Source organism: Calidris pugnax, unplaced genomic scaffold (genome assembly GCF_001431845.1).
Source record: "Calidris pugnax isolate Ruff unplaced genomic scaffold, ASM143184v1 scaffold69, whole genome shotgun sequence".
Classification (NCBI taxonomy): Eukaryota; Metazoa; Chordata; class Aves; order Charadriiformes; family Scolopacidae; genus Calidris; species Calidris pugnax.
In genome coordinates, this window is record NW_015090859.1 from 4,756,854 (window position 1) to 4,783,999 (window position 27,146).

General features: G+C 37.3%; 1 protein-coding gene across 1 annotated transcript in view; it reads left to right on the forward strand.

The window, feature by feature from the left end:
• FAM155A (family with sequence similarity 155 member A) overlaps positions 1-21,923 on the forward strand; it is a 479,858-nt gene extending 457,935 nt beyond the window's left edge. Inside the window, exons 2-3 of the mRNA XM_014944077.1 lie at positions 11,098-11,269; positions 21,174-21,923. Of these exons, the coding sequence (XP_014799563.1) occupies positions 11,098-11,269; positions 21,174-21,469 (468 nt within the window). The 3' untranslated portion in view covers positions 21,470-21,923. The remainder of the gene's footprint in view (positions 1-11,097; positions 11,270-21,173) is intronic.
• Positions 21,924-27,146: the final 5,223 nt, after the last annotated feature.

Sequence of the window (27,146 nt, forward strand, 5' to 3'; positions counted from 1 at the left end):
ATTTTGATAGTGTTGAAATAAAATGAAAATAATTTTTTTTTAAAACTTATGTTCATTGAAAGCTTGTTCCTGTGAAATATTTTCAGCAACGCACATATTTGAAAGCCATTGTTTGGTTATATGTCTTTTTCTGCACATAATGAATAAAATTTAGTCACCTGACAGTACTACTGACTCACATTGGTGAAGTTGCCTTACAGAGGATTGATCCCTCTTAGCCATTCACTGTTTCTTCACTATTCATGTGCTTACACTGCCCTATTCTGAGGTTGTGCATGGTCTCAGAATGGTCTGGGAATGAAGGTCAGTAGAAGAGAAATGCCATCAGCAGTCCCACAGCTCTCACGGGCAGAAGGTGCTCTGTAAGAGCTGATCTTTATTTCATAGTACTCATGCGAAATGCACTTTTTCCTGAAGTCAGACAGTCCTTACTGCTCAAAACTGACAAACTTCCTGGGGGAGCTCACTTTTGTAACATTACCCTTGTCAGACTTAATCAGATCTTGTATCAGTTAGCCATCTATATTTTGGTTGTGTAGTCTATATAAAATACACTTGTAAGCTACCTAAGAGACATGTCTGCTTGTACAACAAGATATCTGTCCTGATGCATAAAGCAGACAGTGAGATTGACCCAAGTGTTTCTTAAAGATGCTCTGTCACTCAAACCAACACATAATACCCTGGTGATCCAAATATAAAAAGCTTTTAGAGACTGCATTGCACAGACAGTGTGTTAGTTGGTAGGTGACAGCAGCTTTACTTGTCTGCTGTACAGCATGCATAAGTTTTAAAGTGAATTTTACAGCTTTATCACAGGAAAAAATAGGTATGCTCTTCTGAAGTCCCTTATGGCTGGCATGAAACTCATAATTACATTAAAATCTCATCCTCTTATTTCCTATACATCTATTGTTTAATATCTTTGCTTTACCAATGTTCAGGCACAGTTCTGAGTGGATGAGTGGATGTCTTTATTTGGACAAATAAAGGCTTAGAAGGTTTCAAGCCTTTGCCAGTAGCTTTTCTCCAACTCTGTTATTGACAACATCTCATCTCATGCAGACAACTTCTACTATATTTAACTCCCTAATATACATGGTGACCCTAATCTTTAAGGTTACAGGACAGTAAAACAAACTAAAATGAAGTAAAAGAAGTTAGACTGAAGTAGATAGTTTAAAAACTTTTGGTAGAAAGGTTGACATGGAAATTCTAGAAGAGACAACATTATTGATTGTTGTAATGTTGCAGAAAAACACACAGAGGCAACAATTAACTCAGGCTCAAAAATAAGCAAAGCATGGGATTTGAACATATGTTCTAACTTTAAATGTGCATATAATGTCTTTAAATAGTTCATACCTTCATAATTCTATGAATCAGGCAGAGATCAGACATAAAGTAGATGTCACCTGTTGCATATAGGCAGTATGTTGCATGCTAGAATCTTTAACGTTCTTTTTGGGTACAGAAAAATGAATGCTAGAATTGAGGCTGAAAGGAAGAGAATGATTTTGCTCTCCATACACAGCTTATTCACTGTTGTTGTCAATGATTCAACATGAGCTGAGGACTACTGGAGTAGAACACAACAAATACTTGGCCATATCGCTATTCTGGAACCCAGATTTTTACCTTTTTTTTAATGGATCTTGTTTCTGCATACAGTTCTGCTGAAAAAAGCTCAGCTTATATCATAAGTTATTCGATGAATATTCTTGGAAAAATCTTCTGGCTGGTCAGTCACAGCCTGATGTACTCCTCAGTATGCATAAATACTGAAGAATTTAGCTCAAAATGCTGATAAGCTTTGGGAGAAGTTGAACTGGAATCATAGCACACTGTCTCAAGGCAATATTGTTAGTTCTTTTATCCCAACAAGGTATATCCTGATGTGGTTGAAAATGTCAATTAACAAAGCACTTCTGAATTTCTTGAGGAACCTTTTCCTTTTCAACTGGAAGGTGAAATTGTTAAGTTGTTCTCTGTTTGAAAACTTCATTTTCATACTGAAGAATGAATATGGTTGCAAAGCACCAGTGCAAACCAGTTAAAATTTATTTTGATTCAGAAAATTTACCATTTTGAGAGAGTTTCTGTTGTGACGTCTCTGTTCCTACTTTATTTCTCCCTCACCATCCTACACATCTACACTGTAAGCGCTATCTCATAGAATCATATAATAGTTTGGGTTGGAAGGGACCTTTAAAGGTCATCTAGTCCAACCCCCACTGCCATTAGCAAGGAGATCTTCAACTAGATCAGGTTGTTCAGAGCCCTGTCCAACCTGACCTTGAATGTTTCCAGGGATGGGACAACTACCACCTCCTTGGACAACCTGTTCCTGTGTCTCACCACCTTCACAGTAAAGAATTTCTTCCAAATATCTAATCAAAATCTACTCTCTTTCAGTTGAAAACTGTTATGTCTTGTCATAGAATCATAGAATTAGAATTTCCCAGGCCGGAAGGGACCTCCAAGGGTCATCTTGTCCTGTCATTACACTCCCTCATAAAGAGTCCCTCCTCATCTTTCCTGTAGGCTCCCTTTAAGTACTGAAAGGATACTCTCACGTCTCCCCAGAGCTCTCTCTTCTCCAGTCTGAACAACTCCAACTCTCTCAGCCGGTCTTCATAGGAGAGGTGCTCCAGCCCTCTTATCATCTTCATGGCCTTCCTCTGGACTTGCTCCAATAGGTCCAAGTCCTTCTTATGTTGGGGGCATCAGAGCTGGACACAGTACTCTATATGGGGTCTCACAAGAGTGAAGAGAGGAGCAGAATCACCTCCCTTGACCTGCTGGCCATGCTTCTTTTGATGCAGCCCAGGATGCAATTGGCTTTCTGTGCTGTGAGCGCACATTTTTGGCTCATGTCCAGCTTTTCATCCACCAGGACCCTCAAGTCCTATTTGATGATTTCTATGTCCCCTTTTGTGTTATTTTTTGACAGCCCAGCCAGTAACATCAAATTTTTGTTCAGTGAAGAAAAAAAAAAAGTTGCTGTGAGCGCACATTTTTGGCTCATGTCCAGCTTTTCATCCACCAGGACCCTCAAGTCCTATTTGATGATTTCTATGTCCCCTTTTGTGTTATTTTTTGACAGCCCAGCCAGTAACATCAAATTTTTGTTCAGTGAAGAAAAAAAAAAAGTCATTTTTATGGAGAATAGCTAGAGTAAGTACTTCCTGGAAATTTCACACTGTTCTTTAAAAACTGTGACGCTAACAGTAGTCAGGAACAACAGGAGAAGGGGCAGAAGAGAGTTGAATTAATCTTCTGAAAACTATGAAGAATTGGCAGCCGTAGAGAATGAAACTGATTGAGCTTTTCCATTCTGCTCTACTGATACATCTTATGCAGTGTGACTCAGATGATTCAGGCTACATACTCAATCTGTTTTGACAGAAATTAGGTTCTTTAGAAACACATGTATTGTGCATGTATGAGTGAGTGAGAATGAGACAGGAAGGGAGAGAGCATGTGAGCATATATACATAGTAAACACAACTTTATCTTCCCATCATTTTTGCAATATTAGTAAATAATGGTCATACAATTAAAATTGGTTTTGTGCAGTTACACAGCCAGTTGCAGCCAGCTGGTGTAATGACCAGGACTGTGGTCAAGCAATGCACTGTTCTACTTGTCAGTACTGCACATGTTGTGGGCAGTGGCTCTTAGCCCCTCTCTAAGCAAACAATGTAGCCATATTACTTAATAGTTTTGTTTGATGGCCTTTCAAGACCAGAAAGAATAACTCTGAGACACCGTCTAACCTCAGGTGTGATATGAGACACAGAATAGCCTAAAAAGAGGCAATATCTGGACTAGTATTCCCTACAAAGAGACACAAAAAAAGCATTCCTCCTGGTGTCCTGAGAGAAATAGCACATGCTGTGCTCTTTTCATTTCTCAAAATTCTCCACGCACAACCTTGTTTTCTTCCTCTTAACTATGAATCCAATTATTATCTGCAATGATTCGACAAGCAAATGCAGTTTAGTGTCTGGTTTGTTTGTGAAGTGTACATTCCTTGAATTGCTGAAACTGGTTATTTGTGTTTGGGTGCTTGGTGACTGAAGTCAGAAAATGTTTTTTTCTGCTTCCAGGCACTGGCTTAAAACTTGTACAGTAGAAATAAATATGTCAAATAATGGATTAATCTGCCTAATTAATAATATACTTTATCATGATACTATTAATCATTTACAAATACTAAAAATATTTTGATGATGATTATTCTGGGTAAGCACTCAGGTATGTAAAGCCAGGACTAATTGGTGCACTTTTTACAAAGTGTAATTTTGAAAATGGACAGGTTTGACCTGAATTTTTGAACCGACAGTTCAAAACTACTACAGGTGGAGTCAGTTTATTTTATATAGGTGAGCAAAATTACCACTAAATCCTTCGGAGATTTTGTAGTTATGTTTCTCTACATGAAGGATTATCTTATTCTTATATGATACTATCTTTCCAACAGAGTGTCTTATCTAATAGCCAGGACTATATCTCCTTCAAATCTAGAGTACCTGAAGTTCTGTTGATGATAAAAAGACAAAATATTTAGATATATAGTTATTTACTGTATTTATGTTGTTGCCATGATGCAATCCAGTTTATCTGAGTTCTTTCCCTTGATAAAAAGGAGTGAAAACAAAACCAACTGAAAAAATGTGGATTTTCCCATTCTTTGAGATCGGTCTGCTGGATTTCTATTAGCAACTATGATTTTTCAAAGGTTTTCATCATCTCCCAAACCAACTGAAAACACAAATCCATTTTTCTGCACCATATGCATGTCACACATATACAAGATCATAACATGCTAAGAAATTATAAATCTAAGAAATTCAAAATCTATGTTTTGTATTAGTTTTGTGTTTGGCTTTGGTGGCTTGACTTAAATTCACAAAATATCTATTAATAGAAATGATGCATTGGTCTTCTGAAGTTGTGATTTTCTATGAAAATCACTAGATTTCCTCTTTTTTATTCAAAAACTGTTGATAGTTGAGGGTTCTTATATTTTCTCTATAATTTATATATCTTTCCCACTCTTACAACCTGGTTTAGTTCAGTTTGTGTTGGAAGTTAGTTTTGGTTTTGTTTTCTTTAATTGAGGAAATATTAAAGTGAAAGCCTTGTCTGTTGCTGTCACATCCCCTCTTTGTTTTCCGTAAATTTTAAACAATGAAATTTGTTTTATTGACTTGAATCTTGAGAAAGTGCATGTTTTGAAGGAGCAAGAATTTTGCTTTAGAAAACTTTACTTAATGGAAAATCTGGAAGGTTTTCCTAGGCTCAGCTATTTAACACATGGTCATCTCCTCACATCCAACTTTCATTTTTTCTATCTTCAGAGAAAACCCTATACAAGTGGGGAGAGCTGAATTAAGACAGCAGCCTGTCGCGGACGAAATGATTAACTTCACTAGTTAAAGTGAAGCAGTGAAATATTTATTAATATGTGATTTAACAAAACCAGTAGTAAGTGCGATAAAACCAGTAGTAAATGCGATAGTGTTTTATGAGATTCGATGTCAAGGTACACTCTATTATTTACTGCACAGAGGACAGGGTCAGACAAACTGTCAGGGAGACCCTCCCATTGAGTCACGAGGTTCAGAAAGGACCCCCTTGCTTTCTAAACTCCTTCTCAGAGAGGAGTCTAGGTGCAGCTGGATCCAATCCTAGTTACAGACTTAGTCAATGGTTTATGTCTAAAGGATTATATATGCACAATCAATCCTTTACATTACTTAGCTAAGATTTCAAAGCTTAGCATGCTATTAGTCACTTACCGAGAATCTGTTGCGGCAAGGGATCTCTCAACCTCGAGGAGTAGAACCTTAAGCTAGCATCCTCACAAAAGGGGAGATCCTGGTGGGCAGCCCAGTGCCATACAGGAGAGCTCAAAGGGGCTCTTGGGCTGTCCACTATTTATACAGTAAGATAATTGACCTTTAGTTATATTTTCATGGCAACACAATTTCTAGGTCCCCACTCCAGACAGTATTTTGACTATGTTACCAGCCATCCCCCAAAGTCCGGATGCATGTTATCACAACTGCTGTTGTGATGGCCATGGTGGCCAAGGCCGGGCAGGAGCCGGGTGGAGGGGGGCTGTCAAAACAGGGAGAGCACACCACCACACAGCCAGAATGCAGTGTCATAATATTACTTAGAACCAAAGTGAATGCATACCATCCTGAAATACAAAACACAAAGCATACGGGAGATAAGGGAAAACAGTGCATTATAACGTTCATTTATGAATTTTTCATTGACTTCTACTTCTTATAAATTTTCTTGCTCAGAACAACTCATATCAGCTATCATTTGTAATGCAACCTTTTTAAGATTTAGAGTTTAGGAAAAAGGGATGGGTCTTGGAAGCCTATTAGTGAGGCACTTTGCTCAGTTGTCACCATTTTCCTGGACTTTATGAGGCAGATTGGCCTTCTTCCGTATGAACACACACACACAAAGCCTGTTGGTGCTTAGAAGTAACATTTTTTGCATGATAGGTCGTAGCTAACAGGTTGGTTACAAAAGGTGCTGTTATTTTAGATTTTAGAGTGTTGTTTTGGGTTTTTTTTTCAACTTATTTTGATTTGGATCAATAACATCTGCTTAAGAAAGAAGGCAGCGACTATGTCAACACAGGAAGACAAAGATAGTATTATACCAATGTCTTCGAACAGGATCTTCTATACATTTTTTCAGTGACCCATAATTTGTTGAAGCCACTTCAAAGACTTCCCATACATGTAGTTAAGCTACATTGTAGAGAAATATTCCAGCAATTAGAGTTATTTATCTAGTTCATTATGCCATAGTTTATGTGAGAAAGAAAGAGAATATTCTATTAATGTTTGAGAGGAGGATGTATTGTTTGCTAGGTTGCTAGGTTGCAAGGATGATGTGGAAAAAATGGCACGAATATTTTATATTTTAATTAAAAATATCCTTTCTTCAGTTTTTTAAAAGAAAATGTGCAATTATTACCTTTCTTTTTCACACATACCTAGGGATCACATTCAGCTCAGGAACTGATATTAGGCTACTCAGAACACATGTGAAAAGAGGAGTGGGGAGGAGGGAAGAGCCTGGCCAAAGCAATGTTTAATTACAAGAAGAGTAGAAAGAAAGGAGAAGAAAGCTGCCCTCAAAGTGGTCATGCACAATATATTTTGTATTTAAATGAGATATAAAAAATAACCGCACCATTTACAAGACGTGAAAAGCTTAATATATGTAACTTACTTTCTCCATTCAGACGAGTAATACTCATTTTCAGTTTACACACTGAAAATTACGTAGAAGAATACTAATAGAATGTAACTAATACTTTAAAATGTTCTATATGCAATATTTAAGTGGAGCATTTAATATGATTATAAATCTTTGAGTTTAGTCATTGATGACCTTTAAAAAAGTAAAAATACCCTCTTATCAAAACATAGTTTGTAAAGTGCATACTATACTCAAAAATGCAAAACAATATGTATTTTCATTGATAAATTCAGGCCTTGATATACAGTGTGCGTTTTAAAACTCTAGAAATCAGCATTTTAGATACACTAGGAGGTACAACAGACAAAGCAAAACCTATATTTTCCAGGGTAAAGAAGGAATACTATCTGATCAAAGATGACAATATTTGTTTTGCTATTAGGAAAATGTCAATAAATTTCAATGTATTCCAGTTTCACATCGCATACAGTTTCACATATTATTCTGATATTTAAGCTAAAGAAGTCACCTTTCACTATCATTGAAAGAAAGAAAAGACTTTGGACAATTCTGGATCTACTTAGTTGGGTCAGCTGTGTGATTCATGCAAAGGTTGCCGAGCAGTGAGTGGTACGCATAGATATGTGTTCTTGTGCTTCTGTACTCCCTCTGGGGTACACATCCTTAGGCACCAAAGGAAGATTTCTGTGTAAAGCCTTTGGTGCCTAGAAAGTCTAAAATGTCCAAGAATGGTAGAAGAGGTTATTTGGGGTCTTTATTGGCAAAGTAGGCACTTAAATCACATCTCCACTATTAAGTAGGAGTGGAGAGTGACTACTCTTTGGTCTACCAGCTGGCCCAACATGGCTCAACTCTAAACATCTACATTTTTCCCTTTTTCTGCAAAGAACTGCATGGCCATATCAAAACTGCTTAGTGGGGGAGGTGCTTGGAATATACCTTTCCCCAGACAATGGCTGGGCACTGAGAGGTAGGAGTTAGCACAAGCCAAAGCTGTGGAAAGAGTGGTCTAACAGCTTGACACTATGGGTGGGCCTTTTCTAGTACTCAAATCTGGCTTTGACCCTATTTTTTTGTTTTTCCTTATCCAGATGTGACTTAAATTTCCACCTCAGCTGCACTTCGAGTATTCAAGGGTTAAATTTATGCTTTTCCATGATGTTCACTTCTCCAACCACTCTCATTCTTTCATGCCATTTCTCAGGCCTGAAAAAGTCATGGGAAAATGGAGGATCTTTGTGGGAAGTGCTGAAGACCTGCATCTCCTGTCTTCTAGGCTAGTTCTACAGGACACCCTGAGGGTTTCACCTACTAATTCTTGGGTATCTTACAATGTTCTGCCGACATATCTTGTCCCACAAACCTGAAGTTTCTTTTGAAGAAACCAGAGATCAGGGTAGGAAGGCTGACAAGTATCAGCATCTCACCCTGAAGAAGGATATGACCTAAGTTCATATCCAGACAAAACTTAATTTCCAGGAAGTCTCACTGGCCAAAAAGGAGCAAAATAAGGGCCATTATATTAGAAATCCCAATATAGATTGCAGAAACGGTTGAAAGGGGATGCAGAGTGGGAGACAGTTCTCTGAGAATAGATCTCAGGCAGGGGTACTCTCATGTATTCTTTAAAAATATGTATGCATTCTTTAAAAATATGTACAAGTGTTCAAATGAAATTTTGAGCCAAAGATGTTGACTTGTGAATCATAGCAGGAAGATGATGTGTACAAACTGAGACTGGATATGTAAAAATGTTCACAGAAGCCTATGATCACATTATTTACTTCTTCTCTTGAATAAATGTTTGTTTCTTGTCTTCCTTAAGTAGGCACATGGGTTTGCTCGTTTTCGTGTTTCCATATACAGTGTTCTGTTCAATACACTTCCTATCAACCAATGTACATTTTCAAATATGATTCATAAATCAGCTTACTACTCTTAGATCTATTTTATGAAGAGAAAATGTGGATTCATACTGAACAGATCTACCGTGTTAGTGATCAGGAAGGAACATCTGTGAATATTTATTTGTTATTAGAGCCAACACTCCTGCCTCCAACCAATAGACTATGTTCAATGACTAATTAAAAATGGAAAAACAATTACGTTATTTCTTTTATTGCTGCAAGTGTCAATATGAACCTGAAGCATTAAAAATGGGGGGGGGGGGGGGAGGGGGGGGGAAACCGAAAGCAGCCCCTTCCCCGGAGGGGGGGGGGGGGGGGGGAAGGAGGGGGGAAAGGACAACACATAGTCAACCCAGAGAAAACCTCTTGCTGTTTAGAAGTTTATTTAAGAACAAAAAGTGCACCCATTGCTTAGTCTTCCTTCTCATTTAACATTTACTGTGGATAAGAAACCTTTGTAAGCAATTAAAATTGAATTTGCAATGAAAAAAAAAGTGTTTTATGAAGTGTAGTAAGCAAATGCTACTATAAAAAGATAATCACAAGCCATAGATTATTAATAGAGGCTTCACTTTATCACCTAGCAATCTTTCCCATACCTGCCACAATTGCAAAGAAACTAAGATAAAAGTTTCGTGACTCTGGGACTAATATATTGAAATTAATTATATGACTTAAACTGCTACTGACACTAATAAAAATTATAAACTAGACTGAAACACACTGAAATCAAACCAAACTCTCAGATAGATGGCTTTCTTTAGGTGTCAGTTTTTGAATTTTCCATGCTAAAAATTTAATCTAAGTTTCCTTTTTTATTAAAAACAGGTCTAGGAAGAAGGAAAAAAAAAAAACAAACAGTTGACTACTGCTTTTCAGTCTGTGAAAAGGAAAGGTTGTTACTAAGATTTTCAGATATTCTGAATGAATACAAAAAAGGATTATTTATATTTTTTTGTATATAACACCTAGATAGCAAGTATCTAGCCAGTAAATACTTCAAAACAAGTAAGTCGAAAAAAAAATGGGAAACAAGCAAACCTCTGTGTACTCAGTCATACAGGTTTTTCATCACCTTTGTAGCTTCATGTCCAATATATTTTTTTATGATCACACATGAAACTTTTCTGTGTCCAAAAAGATAGTTTAATTATGATAACAAAGACCAGTGCTCAGAAAATAATAGGCAAAAATCCCTAAAATCAACATGTTTATTTTGCTTTTCTGTTTAAATGGTAATAATAGTTGCAATAATCACAGGTCCTGCAGCCATGGCTACATAGCATAAGATAACAGCATCTTTAATGTGCTTTTTTTAGCTCCCAAATTTAGATGTCGGTCCTCGCTGTTGCAGATTTATCCCCTAGTCTACAGCTGTTGGTCTTTAGGTACCCTAATGTGTGTTTTAATGTTGTGGATTGGATAAGGTTTTATTTGAAGGGAAGCAGCACCATCTATTGCAACTTGATAGCTTAGCTCTATATGATATAAAGAGCAGAGCTGGCCTGAACCCAGTTTTAAACTCTTTCTTGCACTTATTTTCATAAGTTTTTTTCCCAGACCAGCTTCAAATGAGGTTAGGATCTCAGTTTGTATACAATCAGGTACAGGGACAAGCGTGTGTGGCATGTACACGTGTGTCCAATAAAAAGCTGCATCTAAGACACTTACTTGTTTACAAGCTAAGATAAAATAATAGCATAAGCCTAGCCCTGACTAACTGTTGCTTTTGAGTGACCTGGCTAGAGTTTTCTTTTCTGAAATGCAAGAATAGTCAAAAGTTAAGATTATGTTTTACCCAGCTGATATTCTCTAAAAATTTTCTTTCCGAAGCAGCGTTAATGTAGGTGTGTAGTGCAGTATGTTCTTCTAATAATGACAGTGCTGTTGTCATCCATCTATACTTCTGGTTCTTCTCTTTTTCCAGACTGTCTACAAAGCCTGGCTCTGTTCCCAGTATTTTGAAGTCACACAGTTTCACTGCAGCAACAGAATTCCTTGCAAGCAATACTGTTTGGAGGTTCAGACGAGGTGTCCCTTTATATTACCAGACAATGATGATGTCATCTATGGAGGACTATCAAGTTTCATCTGTACAGGTATTGTATAGAAAAACTAATTTCACTTGTTTTCATAAGTCTAAATGTGAAGGAGAATGTCAATAATGTTTTTTCCATTAGGTCTAACTAAGAGAGCCTGAAGGTATTCCTCGTCACAAAGAGTTCTCGGAGGTGCTAGGATTTGAGCCCAGATTTACTAATGCACATTCATGCTACAGCTTGCCACAGTCATTAACTTTACAAAGTAAAATTACTAGAAGAAATTTGTTCTGGTTATTTTTTACGCTTAATAATTTGATGGAGGATTTTTCCTGTTCTGTGTCACGCAGTGCTCAGTGAAAAGAAACTAACTCTATGTTGTGCGATATTCAGGAAAAAAAAATAAAGGCAATACCAATTTCTAGTATATTCACCTTTGTTCACCTTCATTCTTCTCTCAGATAAACAAAGAATCTGAGCCATAGCATTCACAACAGTGCAGCACCTCTTAGAAGGTAAATGTCTAAGGAAAAGTCTTTCACTAGTGAAGAGTTTTAAGAATTAGTCGTTCCCCTTTGAAGAGCTGATCTTTTGTTCTGTTCTTGTTTTGTTACATCCTTGTTATGTTTTAAAAGGTATTGCTGTCATAGAACTATGCATTTATTGGTGAGATGGTTTGATTCCTTTTACATTCCATTCTGCTTCAAAGATTATCCAAGAATGATCTGACTAGAGTGGACATACTAGGCAAGAAATACCTTCAATAAATCTCAGGTACCTCAGATAGTTTTTTCAGGACTGATTGGGAGTCATCCAAAAAAAATTCATCTTATATCAATGTTATCTGCAGATTTCTGGTGCCTAGGGTATCATCTGAGAATCTTGAAGGTATTTAGAAAACTTATTCCACAAAATCAGGAAAAAGGCATTTCAACACTTAGATTGTTTGTCAGCCTGGTCCAAATATCAGAAATTAGACAACCTCCAACTTAAATATGGGTTGCACTGGAAAGTTTAATAATAAATGAGCTGCCCAAGCTGAGCTAGCTAATAACAGAGTAAAATATAAAACCCCATAAATGCTGTACACTATCTCAGACATAATATTTGTGACAACTCACGTCACCTTACACACTGTGTTTGGATTTAGGAGTTTCTACTAGAAATATATTTACTGAATTTCTTCTTGAAGAACATAATCAAGCAATACCCGTCTATATGCAGAAGATAGTATAATGAAATGTAAGCTGAGTTACAATTTGGTGGTCATCAATAAGGTAATGGAGCTTAGCACTTTAATGCATTTAGTAAATATTAATAGTCTTCCAATATGCATACAGAGTAAGAAAATTAGGATTATTTTCCAGTTTAAGATAGGACAGTAAAAGCTGAAGTGAGATATTTAGGACATTTTTATTTACAATGTATACAATACATATATGTGTGTTTGTGCATGTGTGCACACTTGCATACATACACAGTAGCAAAGAACAATAAACAAAGCCATCTTAGAAATTATTTTGGAAAATCTCTAAGGAAATACATACCCATCTCTTAATTTTCCTTGTATACCTCCAAGTTCAAATTCATTCCTAAAATACAAAATAGATGACTTTGCAAAGATTACTAACAGTCAATATCACTGAGTTTTGGTATAAAAGCTGATTTAGGGGAGGATTAAACTCATTTTATTGCAAGTATTAGTAGTGTCTGTATCTGCACACACTCTGTGACTAAGCACTCACTAGAGTCATTGAAGATCTGGTCTAGTCAATATAGCTATTTAATTTAACCTAAGTAGACACCTGCACCCAATAAGCTGACTAGCTCTCTATGCCCCACTAACAGGACTGGCTGCAATCTATTTGCTGTAGCTGCTGTTAGCCACCAAGGTCTTATTGCAGACATTTAAATCAGGGTTACCTGAACCTCATTTCAACAGTCCACTAACTAATATTTGGTTGAACTTTGTGTCCACTCAAGTCAAGACCCTCAACATCAGCAGAGCTTGTATTCACGGACCCATAAGAGTCAGCATCCTGACTGATACTGGACAGTTGTGTGCAAGAGAAGTTGCTGAGAGATCCAAGGTTGCAATTCAAATTTTGTCTGGAATACAGTCCCATTGCCACCCTCTTGTTAATCAGCAACTCACTGTATGAGCACTTCTTGCCACTAAACAATGAGAAATTAGACTAATATTTGCTGTGGGACTAAAAAATTACACTTCTCAGGAGCTTAGCAAAACCAGAATGATTTAATGCAAAGTACAACAAGTTCAACAGCAGACAAAATACTGTACTTCACCATAGCTTGCAGCTTGTCAGTTACCTTTTGCAGAAAAGCAACTGAAATCAGGATGCCCACATCTTGAGGGACCTCTTCTCCTGATGCACTCTCCGTGAGCTCCTGTTTGGCAGACACGTTCTGGAATTTTTGGGGTGGGTGTAATACATTGGCAAAACCCAAAAAAACTTCAGGTCAAAGGTATTTCTTTTTTTGATATTTAGGTGTTATAGCTGGCTGTCTAGTGTCTCCATTCAACCTAAGTTCACTGTGAAGCTGGTCACCATTAAGCTCCGCTATAGGAAACATAGCAGGAGCAAACTCTGCATTCAGGGATTCCTCATGAACGGCAATTTGCCAGAGCCCATCACTCATTTAAATTAGATTTGAATATCTCTGATGCTCCTGACTTCAATGGTATCCTATAGAGACAAATACTGCAGGTCTTTTTTTAAATTTTTACTTATATTTTCAGAGACATCCACAAGGAACTGAATTAGGTTAAGTTGGTATATTTTTCCCCCCATGAAACTAATGGAAGACTAGCTGTCTAGTGAAGGAATGTTGTTAATTATAAAATATTGTCTGGAGGAAAAAAGGAGCCATCCTGTTTATAGAAGGATTTATCTTTGAGAAAACTCAAGAATTTGTGGATTCTGATCTTCTTTAATAATGTTTTAGAAGCAATAGTTTTATAATAAGGGCTTCCCTTCCTCCTCTCCATGGTAACAGACTATTTCCTCTAAGGTCCAGCAGAGATTTAGGTTAATGGAAAGACAGAGGATTGATTTCTATAAAACATTTCAATACACCATGGAAGGCAACTAACAGGAAAGGGTGTACCAGAATCACAGAATCACAAAATCACAGAATCTCATGGGGTTGGAAGGGACCTCCGGAGATCATCTACTCCAACCCCCCTGCTAAACCAGGTCCACCTAGAGCAGGTTACAAAAGAAATTATCCAGGTGGGTTTTGAATGTCTCCAGAGAAGGAGACTCCACCACCTCTCTGGGCAGCCTATTCCAGTGCTCTGCCACCCTCAAAGTAAAAAAGTTCCTTCTCATGTTTAGATGGAACTCCTTATATTGACATTTGTGCCCATTTCCTCTTGTCGTATCCCTGGGCACTACTGAAAAAAAAGACTGGCCCTGTCCTCTTGACACACATGCTTTAAGTATTTATAAACATTGATCAGTTCCCCACCTCAGTCTTCTCTTCTCTAGACTAAAAAGAACTTCAGCCTCTCCTTACAAGGGGGATGCTCCAGGCCTCTAATCATCTTTGTAGCCCTCTGCTGTACCCTCACCAGCAGTTGCCTGTCCTACTTCAAGTGGGGAGCCCTGAACTGGACAAGGTACTTCAGATGGGGCCTCACCAGGGCAGAGTAGAGGGGCAGGATAACCTCCCTCAACCTGCTGGTCACACTCTTCCTGATGCACCCCAGGATGCCATTGGCCTTCTTGGCCACAAGGGCATGGTGCTGGCTCATGGTCATCTTATTGTCCACCAGGACTCCCATGTCTTTCTTCTCAGAGCTGCTCTCCAGCAGGTCAGCCCCCAACCTGTACTGGTGCATAGGGTTATTTCTCCCCAGGTGCAGTACTCTACACTTGCCTTTACTGAAGCTCATCAAGTTCCTCTCTGCCCAACTCTCCAGCCTGTCCAGGTCTTGCTGTACGGTGGCACAGCCTTCTGGTCTGTCATCCACCCCTCCCAGTTTTGTGTCATCAGCGAACTTGCTGAGGGTACACTCCATCCTCTCATTCAGGACATTGATGAATATATTGCAGAGGCCTGAACCCAGTCCTGACCCCTGGAGAACACCACTTGTTACAGACCTCCAACTAGAGGTCACTAGTGGTGAGCAGCAATAACGCAGAGGTGTGTTGCATTAGTTTCTTCCAAAACCAGCATGGCACCCTTTATTATTTCTTTAGAGCGGTGTCATCAGAACGAGCATACAGCCACTAAGAGGAGAATCAAATTTGTCTATTCTCTTGTGCTGAACAGACTTCTGAGACTTTTCAATGGAGAAGGCGAAAGTAAGGGTAAAGACAAGGTGAGAGGACAGGTGATTCAGGTGCTTTGAAGCACTTATATCTTTCCATTCGGTTTGTATTAATTTAGGTTCCTATTTTAATGTGTTCTGATTAACACCTTAGTTGCTTGGAATGCATGATGTGAATATTCTCTCATACATTAATTTTTGGCAAATATCACTAACATATGCTTATGTGATCCATGCAAAGCACTTCCTCAGAAACTCCTCCTCCTTTGGAGAAGAGTATTCAGCAGAAAGGTAACAGTCAGTCATATTTCATAGCACACACTAATGTTTCTAAGGACGTAGTGAGAATTATTACAGAGAATTCTCACCAACCCGTAGAAAGGGTTTGTTGACTAACAAAGTTCAACAAAGGTATTGGGAACAATTCTCTTAACTGCATCTTCTTCTCAAGGGACAGATGCGTGTCTGGGTTTCACCAGCAGGTTTAGCTATAGAGTGCCTGTTTCAAAACAGATGCCCTGATTTCAGTGCAATTCGAAAAGCAATTTCCTTGAGAAAATGTGATATATAGGATGCATCACAATCTATCTTTTCTTTGTAGAACAATTCAAGAAGAGAAGAAATCTCTTAATTCAATCTGCTTTATGTTGTTCTTGGCAAACTCCAAAAAATACATACACTTTATCCAGATTATTACTCTAAAAATAACTTGTAATAATGTGTCATTTGCCTCCTGCCTACACCTCTTATTAGATCCTAAAATATCAAAATATTAAGCTAACACAGACAGCAGGACAAATCCCATTTATGTTTGACAAGCATGGCTTAAATCGTTGCTAGCTATGGATCTGCTTACAAGGAAAATTTGACATGGTTTTGCAGCAGAATCTGTCAACTAAATAGTTCTTCCTTTTGAGTTCAATGTTATTCATCTTGAGTATTAGGACTTTCCCATTAATGCGGTCCCATATTATAATAGGTTTATTAGCTGCAAATGTTCTTCTCCTATAAAAACAACCCAGGTAATTAGCCTGGGTTATCCCTAACTTTCTATGGCAACACAGTATTTAGATATGTATGACCCTTTCCTTTCCTATCATATCAAAGTAGTAAATCCTTTTGATCAAAAATTGTACATAATAGAAACAAAACTAGAGGGTGGGGATGGGGAAAGCCAAGTGCTTGCTAGAAGCCAGTTTTCTCACCCTTATCCTGTGTCTCAGCGTAGAAGAGCTGAAAAGGTTCATTGTATAGCCTTAAGAGTCACCTATTTGCTTATGTTTCTGGCTTGCAACAGCTCAGTCAATTTTACAGGGATAATGATGCTTTACACTAACAGGAGGAAATTGGTCCTGTATGTTTTTTAGGGAAAAAAAATCCATGCACAGTGAAGAAACACAATAAATATTTCTTAAATATGGACACACACAAAAGGAAATGTTGCAGAGGCAACTATTTGAAATAGTCACTAACTTATAATGATGAAACAAAATTAAAGTACAGCAACCCAGACCTCATCCAACATTTGGAATGGAGTCTGAAATGGAAATTAGCCCTTTCAAAAGAGCTGAACAGCCTTATCCACCAGTTTAAGAATAATCTGTTTTACTAAAGAATTATTTATTTATCTTTAAGCCTTCTTCTACATTTCATTTTATTACTTTTTACAATATGAAGGGTATAAAATACATGCCTAAACAGCAGACTCATAATGTGTCACAGACACAGCAATTTAGAAATTGAGAGGACCATCTGCATAAGATCAAAGAGAGCTGGCTTCCATATCAGATGTAAGCAGTGAAATCTAGTCATATAATATCTAATGTGTTCTCTTGCCTTCTGTAGTTGGAAAATGTTAATATTGAAGTCTCAGAAATAATTCCTCAGAAAGAGAAATGTCATGCAGAGTGTTGGCATATACTAGCACAGTGATGTCACTGCTGGATGGATCACTCTTGGCACACATTATTTACTTTGTGCTGCACCAAAAAAAAATGGAGCATTAGAAACTCCTGCTATACTACATCCACCTATCGAGTTTCTTCTAGTTCATACTCTTTTCTTCAAGCCCAAGAAGCATGGTATGCCTCTCAAAATAAACAGAAACCTACTTTGAAAAGAACCACAGTTTAGAATCATACAAAAGAAAATGAGGAAAAAGCATAACATAACAAAATATCTGTTTTGTTTCTGTGGCTTTCCAAAATACTTATCCGATGACAGCAAATATATCAACAAGATTTAGTTTCCTTTGATGGTGACTGGAAGATGCAGAATAATATGGCTTCATAGCTCTTTCTGTAACAAAGAAACCAAGAAGTGGGCCAAGCCAGACCAGCTGCTACAGATACAAATCCAGCTACAAGCATGGCACATCCTGACAGTGTTGGGGTGAGATGTGGAAATGCAACCACCTCTTTTGCATGCTGTTCCACTGCAAAAGAAATGCAAGTGCTCAGGCAGAAACAACAGCATTCTCTGAGTTAGTTGGTGATCTAGCTGATCAGCAGAATGTGCATCCATGAACAGTGATTTTAGTTCTTGACTAAGAGCATATTGGCACTTTGCTGTTTTTCGCCCGAAGCTGTTTCTGCACAAAGTGAATACGATGCTCATGCTGTCACTCCTTTTTCTTTCAGTATGATTCAGCTGAGCAGGATACACGGGATTTATCTACCGTCATGTTGCCATTAACATAATCTCAGTCAAACGAGTAGCCTTAATTCTTGCATCAGCATTAGTAACACACACTCCCTACAGATACAACTGCTGTGCTGATTATCAAAAAGTTATCTGTGTGTGAAAAAAGTAGCTGCTTACAAAGCAAAGAGATAGCTTTTACATGACCTTCGTGAGTTATAGCATATCTATCTGGAGAATGGTTTGATACCAAAAAGTATCCTAGCAAATTCTAGATGCTTGATTAAGATAAGATCAGGGTCCAAGAACTTTCGTATTGACCAGGAATTCTGCAGGTGAAATATAGGTGAGTGCTGGGAAAAGTTGGAACATGGAGATCCAGAGCTGAGAATTTGAAGTGAAAAGTGAGAAGCAAAATAGGTTTTGAGCCAGTAACAGTTGGTAAGTTAATCTCAGAAATATAACTACTGAATATCTAAATAACACAGAGTAACGAAGTCTACAAGCTGAACAAGAGACAGAAGAGGAAAAGAGTAGTTTGGTGGGTAGAGGAATCCTTTCTATTCCTATCCTGACCTCTGTGTCCATATGAAATATTTTCCTAAAAGAACAAAGTAGGGTTTTTTTTTCTCCATGGTTTTCCAAGGTTGATGTAGCCAGCTTTCCAGGGTTTCTGGTAAGTCGTGGGTTCATAGTCCTCTGACTGAGTTCCTGAGTGATTAGATCCACGGGGCCAAAACTTGATACTCATGGCTACAAATGAGTAAGTTGTGAAGCACAGTTGTGAAGTTTTATTACTTCAGTGCAAAAGCTGCACAAGCTCTGACTGAATTTATCTAAATGTTTGGCAGTTGTCATATGAATAATAGTTCTGTAGTTAATTGATTATTAAATATGTAACTGCAAATTCAAAACCTAAATTTAATTGCTGAATTGAAATAAAGAGGAAATGTAATTTTGCGTTAAGGAACAAGTTCAACGCAGCTTTGAATGTGGAGTCGTCTTCAATTTATTTATAATTCAGTAAGTACATATGAACTATTTAAATGCCTTTTGATTGCCAACTTGTATATGTAGGCTTTGATTTCAAAGGCAGTCTGGGCTTTCTTATAACAAGAAAGGCAGGAAATACAGTTTGAATAGTAAACAAGCCTCAGTGGGATCAAAGCATTAACCATTCTCTGTGTCTCTTCAATTACCACTAATAGTTTGAGCTACTGCAGTCACAGAACAGATCGTATAATTACCTGCTTTGGGAGGCACTTCCTGTATGTTACCATGTTTAAAAACACAGTTATGCACACAAACACCAACAGATGGGTCTCAGAAAACATGATGTTGGCAATAAGGTCACCTTATTATACTTTCAACAAACAACAGTCCACAAGTTCCAAAATGCAACAGAATTTCTTAAAAACATGAAGTACATTCAATGATGATCTGAGAGAGAATAAATTTCAAGTGTTTGTATGCTGTCTTAAGTATCTCACTGCATAGGTGCAAAAGTGGTCTAATTTCCTACAGAGTAAACCCTGACATTGCAGAAAATTAAACAAGTTCTTCTCATTCCTCTATCTTTAAATCCAAAAATAGAAGCAACTTCACTTGGACTCATGTACAACACAGTAGCCTGTTGTGTCAGCTATGTGAAAGAGTGCCAGTCTAGGTTTAACCTGCATTTTAACGTGTTCAGCATACCTAATATACTTAGTGTTTAGTTGCAGATCAATATTATGGAAGTAGGCATGAAAGAGATCCATTTTATCTTATTTTAAGGTGTGCTGCTTTTCTTTGCAGGTTATTAAAAAAATATAGGCTGTCCGGTGCCTGAACCTAAGAATATTTAGTCTCAACTTGTAGGCATTGCTTTTGAAAGTAATATTTTTGCTGTGATACTTTAGATAAAATATAATTCTTGTTCCAAAAAGCAAAGTTAATTTGTAAATTATGGTAATTATGTAGCTGCTTTCAAAATCTTTATCCTAATATTCAACACAGATTATTTTTTTCCTAGTAAAACCTAGCACTACCATAGAGTAATTATCTACTACAAAATTTATTCCCAGATTAGTTTAAATGGATAAAAGATCCATTATTTTAGACATTCTTGCATTTGACCATTAGTTAAATTGGCTAAATTAAGTTATTTTATTTTATCAGAAAAAAAAAAAGTGTGTGCGAAGTAAACAGAGCACTCTGGTTATGTTAGTCTCCTATATAGTAATGCAGACAGTATTGACAATTTCCAAAAAGAGAGTTGTGTCTTTTGGAAGACAGAATTTCTCCAACTGTTCAAAAACTGATAATCAGATCAGTTACTCAGTAAAGTTCTAAGGGCAGAAATAGCCTAGATGTGTAGTCAGAAATATCATAACAATTATTGCATGACACGGAAAGATTGTTGTCACCTCTGGGATATGCCAAAGATAATATCCCAGCTGGAAGAACTCGTCTGAGGTAGGGTAAACAAGTAGACTCTGAACAGCTCTGTTTGGAAGCTCTTCCTGTGAAGCTGTTGGATCTGTGTTGGTTAGCTAATCAGTATTGTCAATATTGTTAATATATCAATTATTTGTTATTTAATGCCTATCTTTTTACGGACAATGACATTACTGGCATGTACTCGCAGACTGAGGAAGAATTTCAAGACCCTTTCAGATTTGTGGAAATGTCCAGTTTGATTAGTTATTACTTCATCATTGGATGTTACGTCCCAAAAAGAAAGAATTCAAATATCTTTATCATTCAAGCATCAATAATTACTTTCTGACACTGGTTCATTACAACCATGCTCAGTATCATACTTCTGTTGAATGATTTTTGATGTTGCTTCCTGTTAGATGATGCATACTCCTTCAACAACTCTAATTATACAAAATGCAAGCATTTTGGAGGGCCTCAGGCTAACCTAAAGCTGTGGATTTGATAGCTTAGACTAAACTGTTGACTGTTCCTTTAACCCACCAACTTCTCTTGTGCCAATCTTTTTGTGCCTGATGCTTATTATTTTTTGTGTTTACCCCACAGGGCTCTATGAAAACTATCCAACCAATGCAGAACCAGAATGCTGTGATGTCAGATGGGGACTATTATCAGATCATCAATCCAAAGGGACTATAAAAACAAGTGGCTCAACAATGTGTCACAGGACATCGCTCACAGTTTCATCAGCATCAAGACTGTGTAACAGCAGACTTAAACTGTGTGTTCTTGTATTAATACTCTTACATACAGTACTTACAGTCTCAGCAGCACAGAACTCAACAGGACTGGGCTTTGGAGGCATAACAACTTTGGAAGATAATTCAACCAATGAGGAATAAAAGGATTCATCTTATATGATAGAAACACAACAGGCCCAAATGACTACAGGCAAAAATAGCAAGGACTGAGTGTTCTACCCTCAGATCTCTTCTTGAATGACCCTTTGGGTAAAATTAAAAGAATGGGCCACTACCCAAACAACAAGGACACATGAACACAGCTTTTTATTGACTAAAAGGCTGTATGGTGACTTAAATTTCTCACACCATTTTATACACTGTGTTTTAATGTTTGGAGTTTCTTTTTGTTTGTTTTTTGCACTTGTTAATACAGGATTTTATTTTTGGGACAGTTTCTCAAAGCTAAATTAAGTCTTTTCTCTGTCAATATATTTCTAGTCATTGTGTGTGTTCATCTGATAGTTCTGTCTTTTATGTCCTGTCAGTTTCTATTAGAGGAATGACTGCTATGATTCCATGACATAGCAAAAAAAAAAAACAAAAAACAACAAAAAACCACAACAAAAAAACCAAAAAAAAAAACCACAAAAAGAAGAACAAAACAAAATTTAAAAAAAAAGGCAAAAAAAAAAGCAAAAAAAAAAAAAGCAACCACAAAAAATCCCAAACAAACCTAACTGTCCTCTTACCCATGGGAACCATTCATCTCCTTTCCCTTCCCATTTCCCTTCGCAGACAACGTGCATTTGCTTCTGTCTGTGTAATCACAATGAATGGGTACACAGTTCCAGTGTGCCTCTGCCACCGTTGCACAAACCAGTTGACTGAGCAAACCCAAAAGGAGCATGAAGGGGGTTCCTTTTAGCTGAACAAACAAGTGCTCTCCTTACAAGGTGGGATCGGACAGTTAAAAATGTAAAGAAATACATAACAAACTGTTGCTCCAATACCCATTTTGAAGAAGTCCAGTCCTTTCTCACTGGTCAGTTGAACAGGAGCAGCCTTTTTTTCAGATATGCTATGTAAAACCAGTTATGCTCAGCAAGTTGAGTAGTTGGGAAGCCTTCATATTGGAGGTGAAGGATTGGCATTCATTGTGAATTACGTTTTGAGTTCTCCTGCATAACCAGCAGCTTTCCATGAGGAACGGGAGCAAAGAGCTTCCAAAATCCAACTGTTTTTGTCTCAAAAAAACTACACTAGAAGCCTTTGAGCATCTATAATACAAAGTATCTCTTTGTTTTGATTCCATTGTTTTTCTAATATCTACGTGTTGTTGAAAGTTACTCTAGTTATTAAGGGTGCACAAGAATGTGTTAGCACAGATAAAGAAACTATTTTGTTTTAAATATATAGGACAACCGTTTTCATAAATGTGCAATAAAAACAGTAAAGATATACTAGGATATGAGTAGTCAAGAGAAAAGATTGTAATTTGATTGCTGATTTTTCATTGTTTGGGTGGTTTTTAATTTGTTTACTTTTATTTTTGTGGGAACATTTCACCTGCTGAGTGTATGAGAATTTGCTTTTTAAAAAGGCTTTTTAGAGTTTACAGTAGAATCAATGGAAGGAAAAGTTAATAAGGGCTGTTTTTAAAAACTTTACATTCCTTCCTATTCTCTAACTACACTTGGGAAGTGCACTTTAGAGATGTTTGCTGTGTAGCTGGGAGATGAAGGAAAACTATAGGAAATGTTCTCTTAGGAAATAAAATATAGTTACCTACTTTCTAGCTATGAAATACCCCTTGATAAATATTAATGTTGTAAGAACATTTAATCACTGGTGCATAATGCGTTTTTGTATACAATTTATGGTCTGTTAAATTCTGGAGAAAAGCAAAAAGAAGACAACCATACTGCTTAAGCGGTTCAAGATGCACATGTTAAGCTGCGAAAGCTCAGATATCTTAAAAGAGTATTTGTTTTGATAGTGTTTTACAACAACCTGGACTGAGGAGCCTAAAATGACCTGTGCAAATATGACAACAACAAAAAGCACCAGCTAATGCAAAATTCTTCACCACTGGTTTGTTTCTATAATGCCTCCCTTCCCTTCCTTGCACATGCTATATTTTGTTCAATAAAACATGGTGCTTTTTAGTTATTTTATTTTCTGCTAGAGGCACATGTATTAATTATATTGAATTGATGCAAAAAGTGGGGGAAAATGTAGAAATGCAAATGAAAAAGCCTTAACTAATGGTAGAATGTAGACTTTTGAAAGGACAGAGATGTTATTGAAAAGTGTTGGAGCAATAACTGGGCAGTGCTCTGGTACTGTACAACAGCTGATGAGTCACGCTACTGAGAAAGCTCTTACTAGGTGAGCTCTTGTTCAACTGACCTCTTAATTCTAGTAAGTGTACATGGTCAGTAAACAGTTTGTTATAACCTTTATCTACCTCTGCTGTGCAAAGGCCATCCAACATCTATTTCTGTGATGTTCCTCATAGTTTTTTGTTCACACCATTACTCACTGTCATCTATTTTTACACTGTACCAATACAGTAGCAACTCTGGTTCATCCCAGTTGAATTGGCACATGAAGAAGAGTTATTATTTCTGGTTTGCCTCATGAATTAATGTAGAAAGCTACCTTTAAGTAATTTTCTTTCTTCTTTCCTGCTCTTCTTCATCCTTCATCCCCTATTTTTCTATAAAAATGTTTTCAAGTGGTGTCAGTGAAATATATGACTCCTCCACTGCTTGGCTACATTTGATCACGTGTCATACAATATGAGAGACACATGAGGAAAAAGAGTGACAACACCATCACGTGCATAAAGTAGCCAAATTAAACTTGGGCAAAATGAAGCAGAAAATAATTACAGACTTTCAGTTATTACACAAGTACAAGATGGAATAAATTCTTGCCCCTCTCTTCACCTGGAGTCAGTGCCTGAAGTTCAATGTTCTGTGAATTTTCTCTGTCATCTTTTTGAGGTCTATTTCTTTAATTTTTGAAGCAAAAAGTCATGTTGCAGAGGTGACTACTGCTGGGGTATCTGTTGCCATTTTCACTCCGGCAGTGTGGTATGCAGCTTCTCTTGGGGGCACCTGGGATATCAGGAGTAGAAAAAGACTCTTATATGAAGTTAAGCAACACGCAATCATGTATGATGCAAAATTCCATTCCATCCATTCCTCATTCGTAATAGTTTTCCTGGCACAAACTTAAGCATGCTTGATATTGTGCACATATTACTTTTTTGCCAGAATAAATTTGCATTTTGCCACTGCTATAACTGCCATCTTGTTCCATTTCTCCTTGTACTGTATGCCTAATACATACATGATAAAGAGCTGGCTTAACACAGAAGTAATACTAAAATATTTCTGCAAATGACTGATGAGAAGAAAAAGAAACAATGGAACAATATTTATTTAATGATCATATGAAAGAGAGAAATTTCCCATGTCTTTTATCGTCTTATTTTCTGCAATAGGGAAAATCCAGATTTTGTGCAATATGTTAATACTGCTAAGCCAAATGTCATATAACATAACCAGAGCTATATGTTATTCCTTATTGCATTTGCATTCGGTAATACATTATATTGACGCTTTTCTTTGATTAAAGAAACAGTATCTTTTTTTTTGAAAATATAGCAGGTGAAGGCTGTCCTTCTGCACACCATAATCTAAAGACAAAAACCAACAAAACATTCAAATGAAGTTTTAGTTCTATAAATGATGAAACAAAGCCATCAGCTGCCAAAGAATCTGTGGAACAATAGATACAAACCTAACAAACTTTCAAGAAACTCCTTCTTGAGGGTTAAAAATAACGTTACTCTAAGTGATTAAAGGAGAAGGAATGAGACCTGTATTTCAAACAGCAGAGATGGCAGGTTTCATCTGGTATGTGATGTGGCGCTCAGTTTATATAGTTATACTCTTCTATTAAAAAGCGAGAGACAAAGATGTTGTCTTCTGCTCTCTCCAAATTTGTTACAATAATGAATGGTTTTTTTGTAAACATTGCCTCTCTGCACAGAAGATACCTGCTTATCGTGAGAGCTGAAGACACCTTATGTACATGCACACAAAGTTACGCAGTGAAACCTGTCTTACGCGACTATCCAAAGCACAAGCAAAACTTGTTTGCAGAGTAGAGGTAGCTTTAAGGAAAGTTAAAAAAATTCATCATAGGAAATTTTTGGATACATGTAAGCAGTCATCTAAGCAAGGGGTTAGTGAAGGTGCCTCGTCCTTACTGCAGCTTTCACTGTATGTCTCATCAGTACCACAGCCCCGTGATGAGCCCTGTGCAGGCAGGCTTTGAGGTGGGTTCAGAGTCATGCTGACTTCAGTGGGCCTCGGTACACGTACAGGCACACACCCACAAAAAAATCACTGTAGTACACAGGTCTTGATTTATTGTCCCATAGTCTTTACTCAGGAATTGCTCGTGGGCATAGTGCATCAACGGAGGATCACACTGGGTTCAGCCCTAAGTGTCTGAGTCTCAACAAGAGACTGGCAATGGCATGTTAATCATGAATGGTTCTGGTTTTTCATTATTATTGTCTACTATTCTATTAGTTCGGTGAGGGAGTGGTTTCAAAATTTAGCTAGGAACACAGAGGACAAACTAACAGAAACATCATTGCAGAGATGAAAATAAATAGCCTTTCTGAAGAAAAAAGAAACTGTTGTCTGTCAGGAGCTGTCAGGAAGCAGCAGTATTTTAGAAAAGCTGGGAAAAATAATATGTTCAGTTCTGAATGTGATACTTCTCACTAAAACTAGATTTTTGGATGGCAAATAAGACTGAAGCGTGTACCATCTAAAGTGAGGGATTTAATTTGCCAACATATTCTGCAACAACTCTGAGCAATCATGTTTGCTGAACACCTCTAAGCTTTCCGGTATTTTTCAACAATCTTTTCAAATGTTAATAAACTTGGTCTGTCCCTGGAGGGGGATATAGGGAGAGAGAGGAGAGACAACTACTGTGAGTGATGAAACTGAAAAAAGGGGGGCAGCTTGGAAAATCCATCTGAGAAACAAACTATACTTCAAAATATAACAGAGATGGGAAAAAAAAAAAAAAAGATGCATATGTAGGTATAGATCTATATAGAAATAGTTCTATTTTAAAAGAGAGAGACACAAATATATGTTCTCCACAATTATTACAAATACAACATACTGTAGAGTAAAAATGCCAAAGGATAAGACTTATAAAATAAATAGGGCAAAATTACTGTATCTATATTCCGTACTATGGAGTGTGAATTTCCAGGTAGAATTTCAGCAGCAGAAATATATTTTTTAATAAGTAAAGTAAAAAATTTGGGGGGAGGGGGCATATTTGGATTAGTCATTCTACTATCTTGTCTCCTGTGATCTTAGTTATTATTCTTCTGAACTTTTCATTCAAATCCTTGACTTTTGCAGAAAGTTCCCAGCACAGATTTCATCCCAGCAGTTCCAGGAGGGGTCAATAGCACAGGAGGTTTCAGTCGTGGGTCCTGAGGGAGAGCCTCCATTCAAAGTGCTGACTATGCTTCAGCACTTCAGTCCAATCTCTAGACTCTCTCATTCTCCTAATGCTACCTCCATCTCTCAATCATACACGAAGTGACTCAGTTTCCACTTCAGAGGGGGATTGTGCTTCCCCTGCTCATACCTGCAGTCTCAGTGAGGCCCCATTATAACGGTCAGAGAAATCACTAGTGTGGTTTAAATGCAATACGTGCGCTGAACACCCCAACAACTGAAATAGGATTAAAATGGTAGTCATGCTTCGTAACCAACCCTCTGAG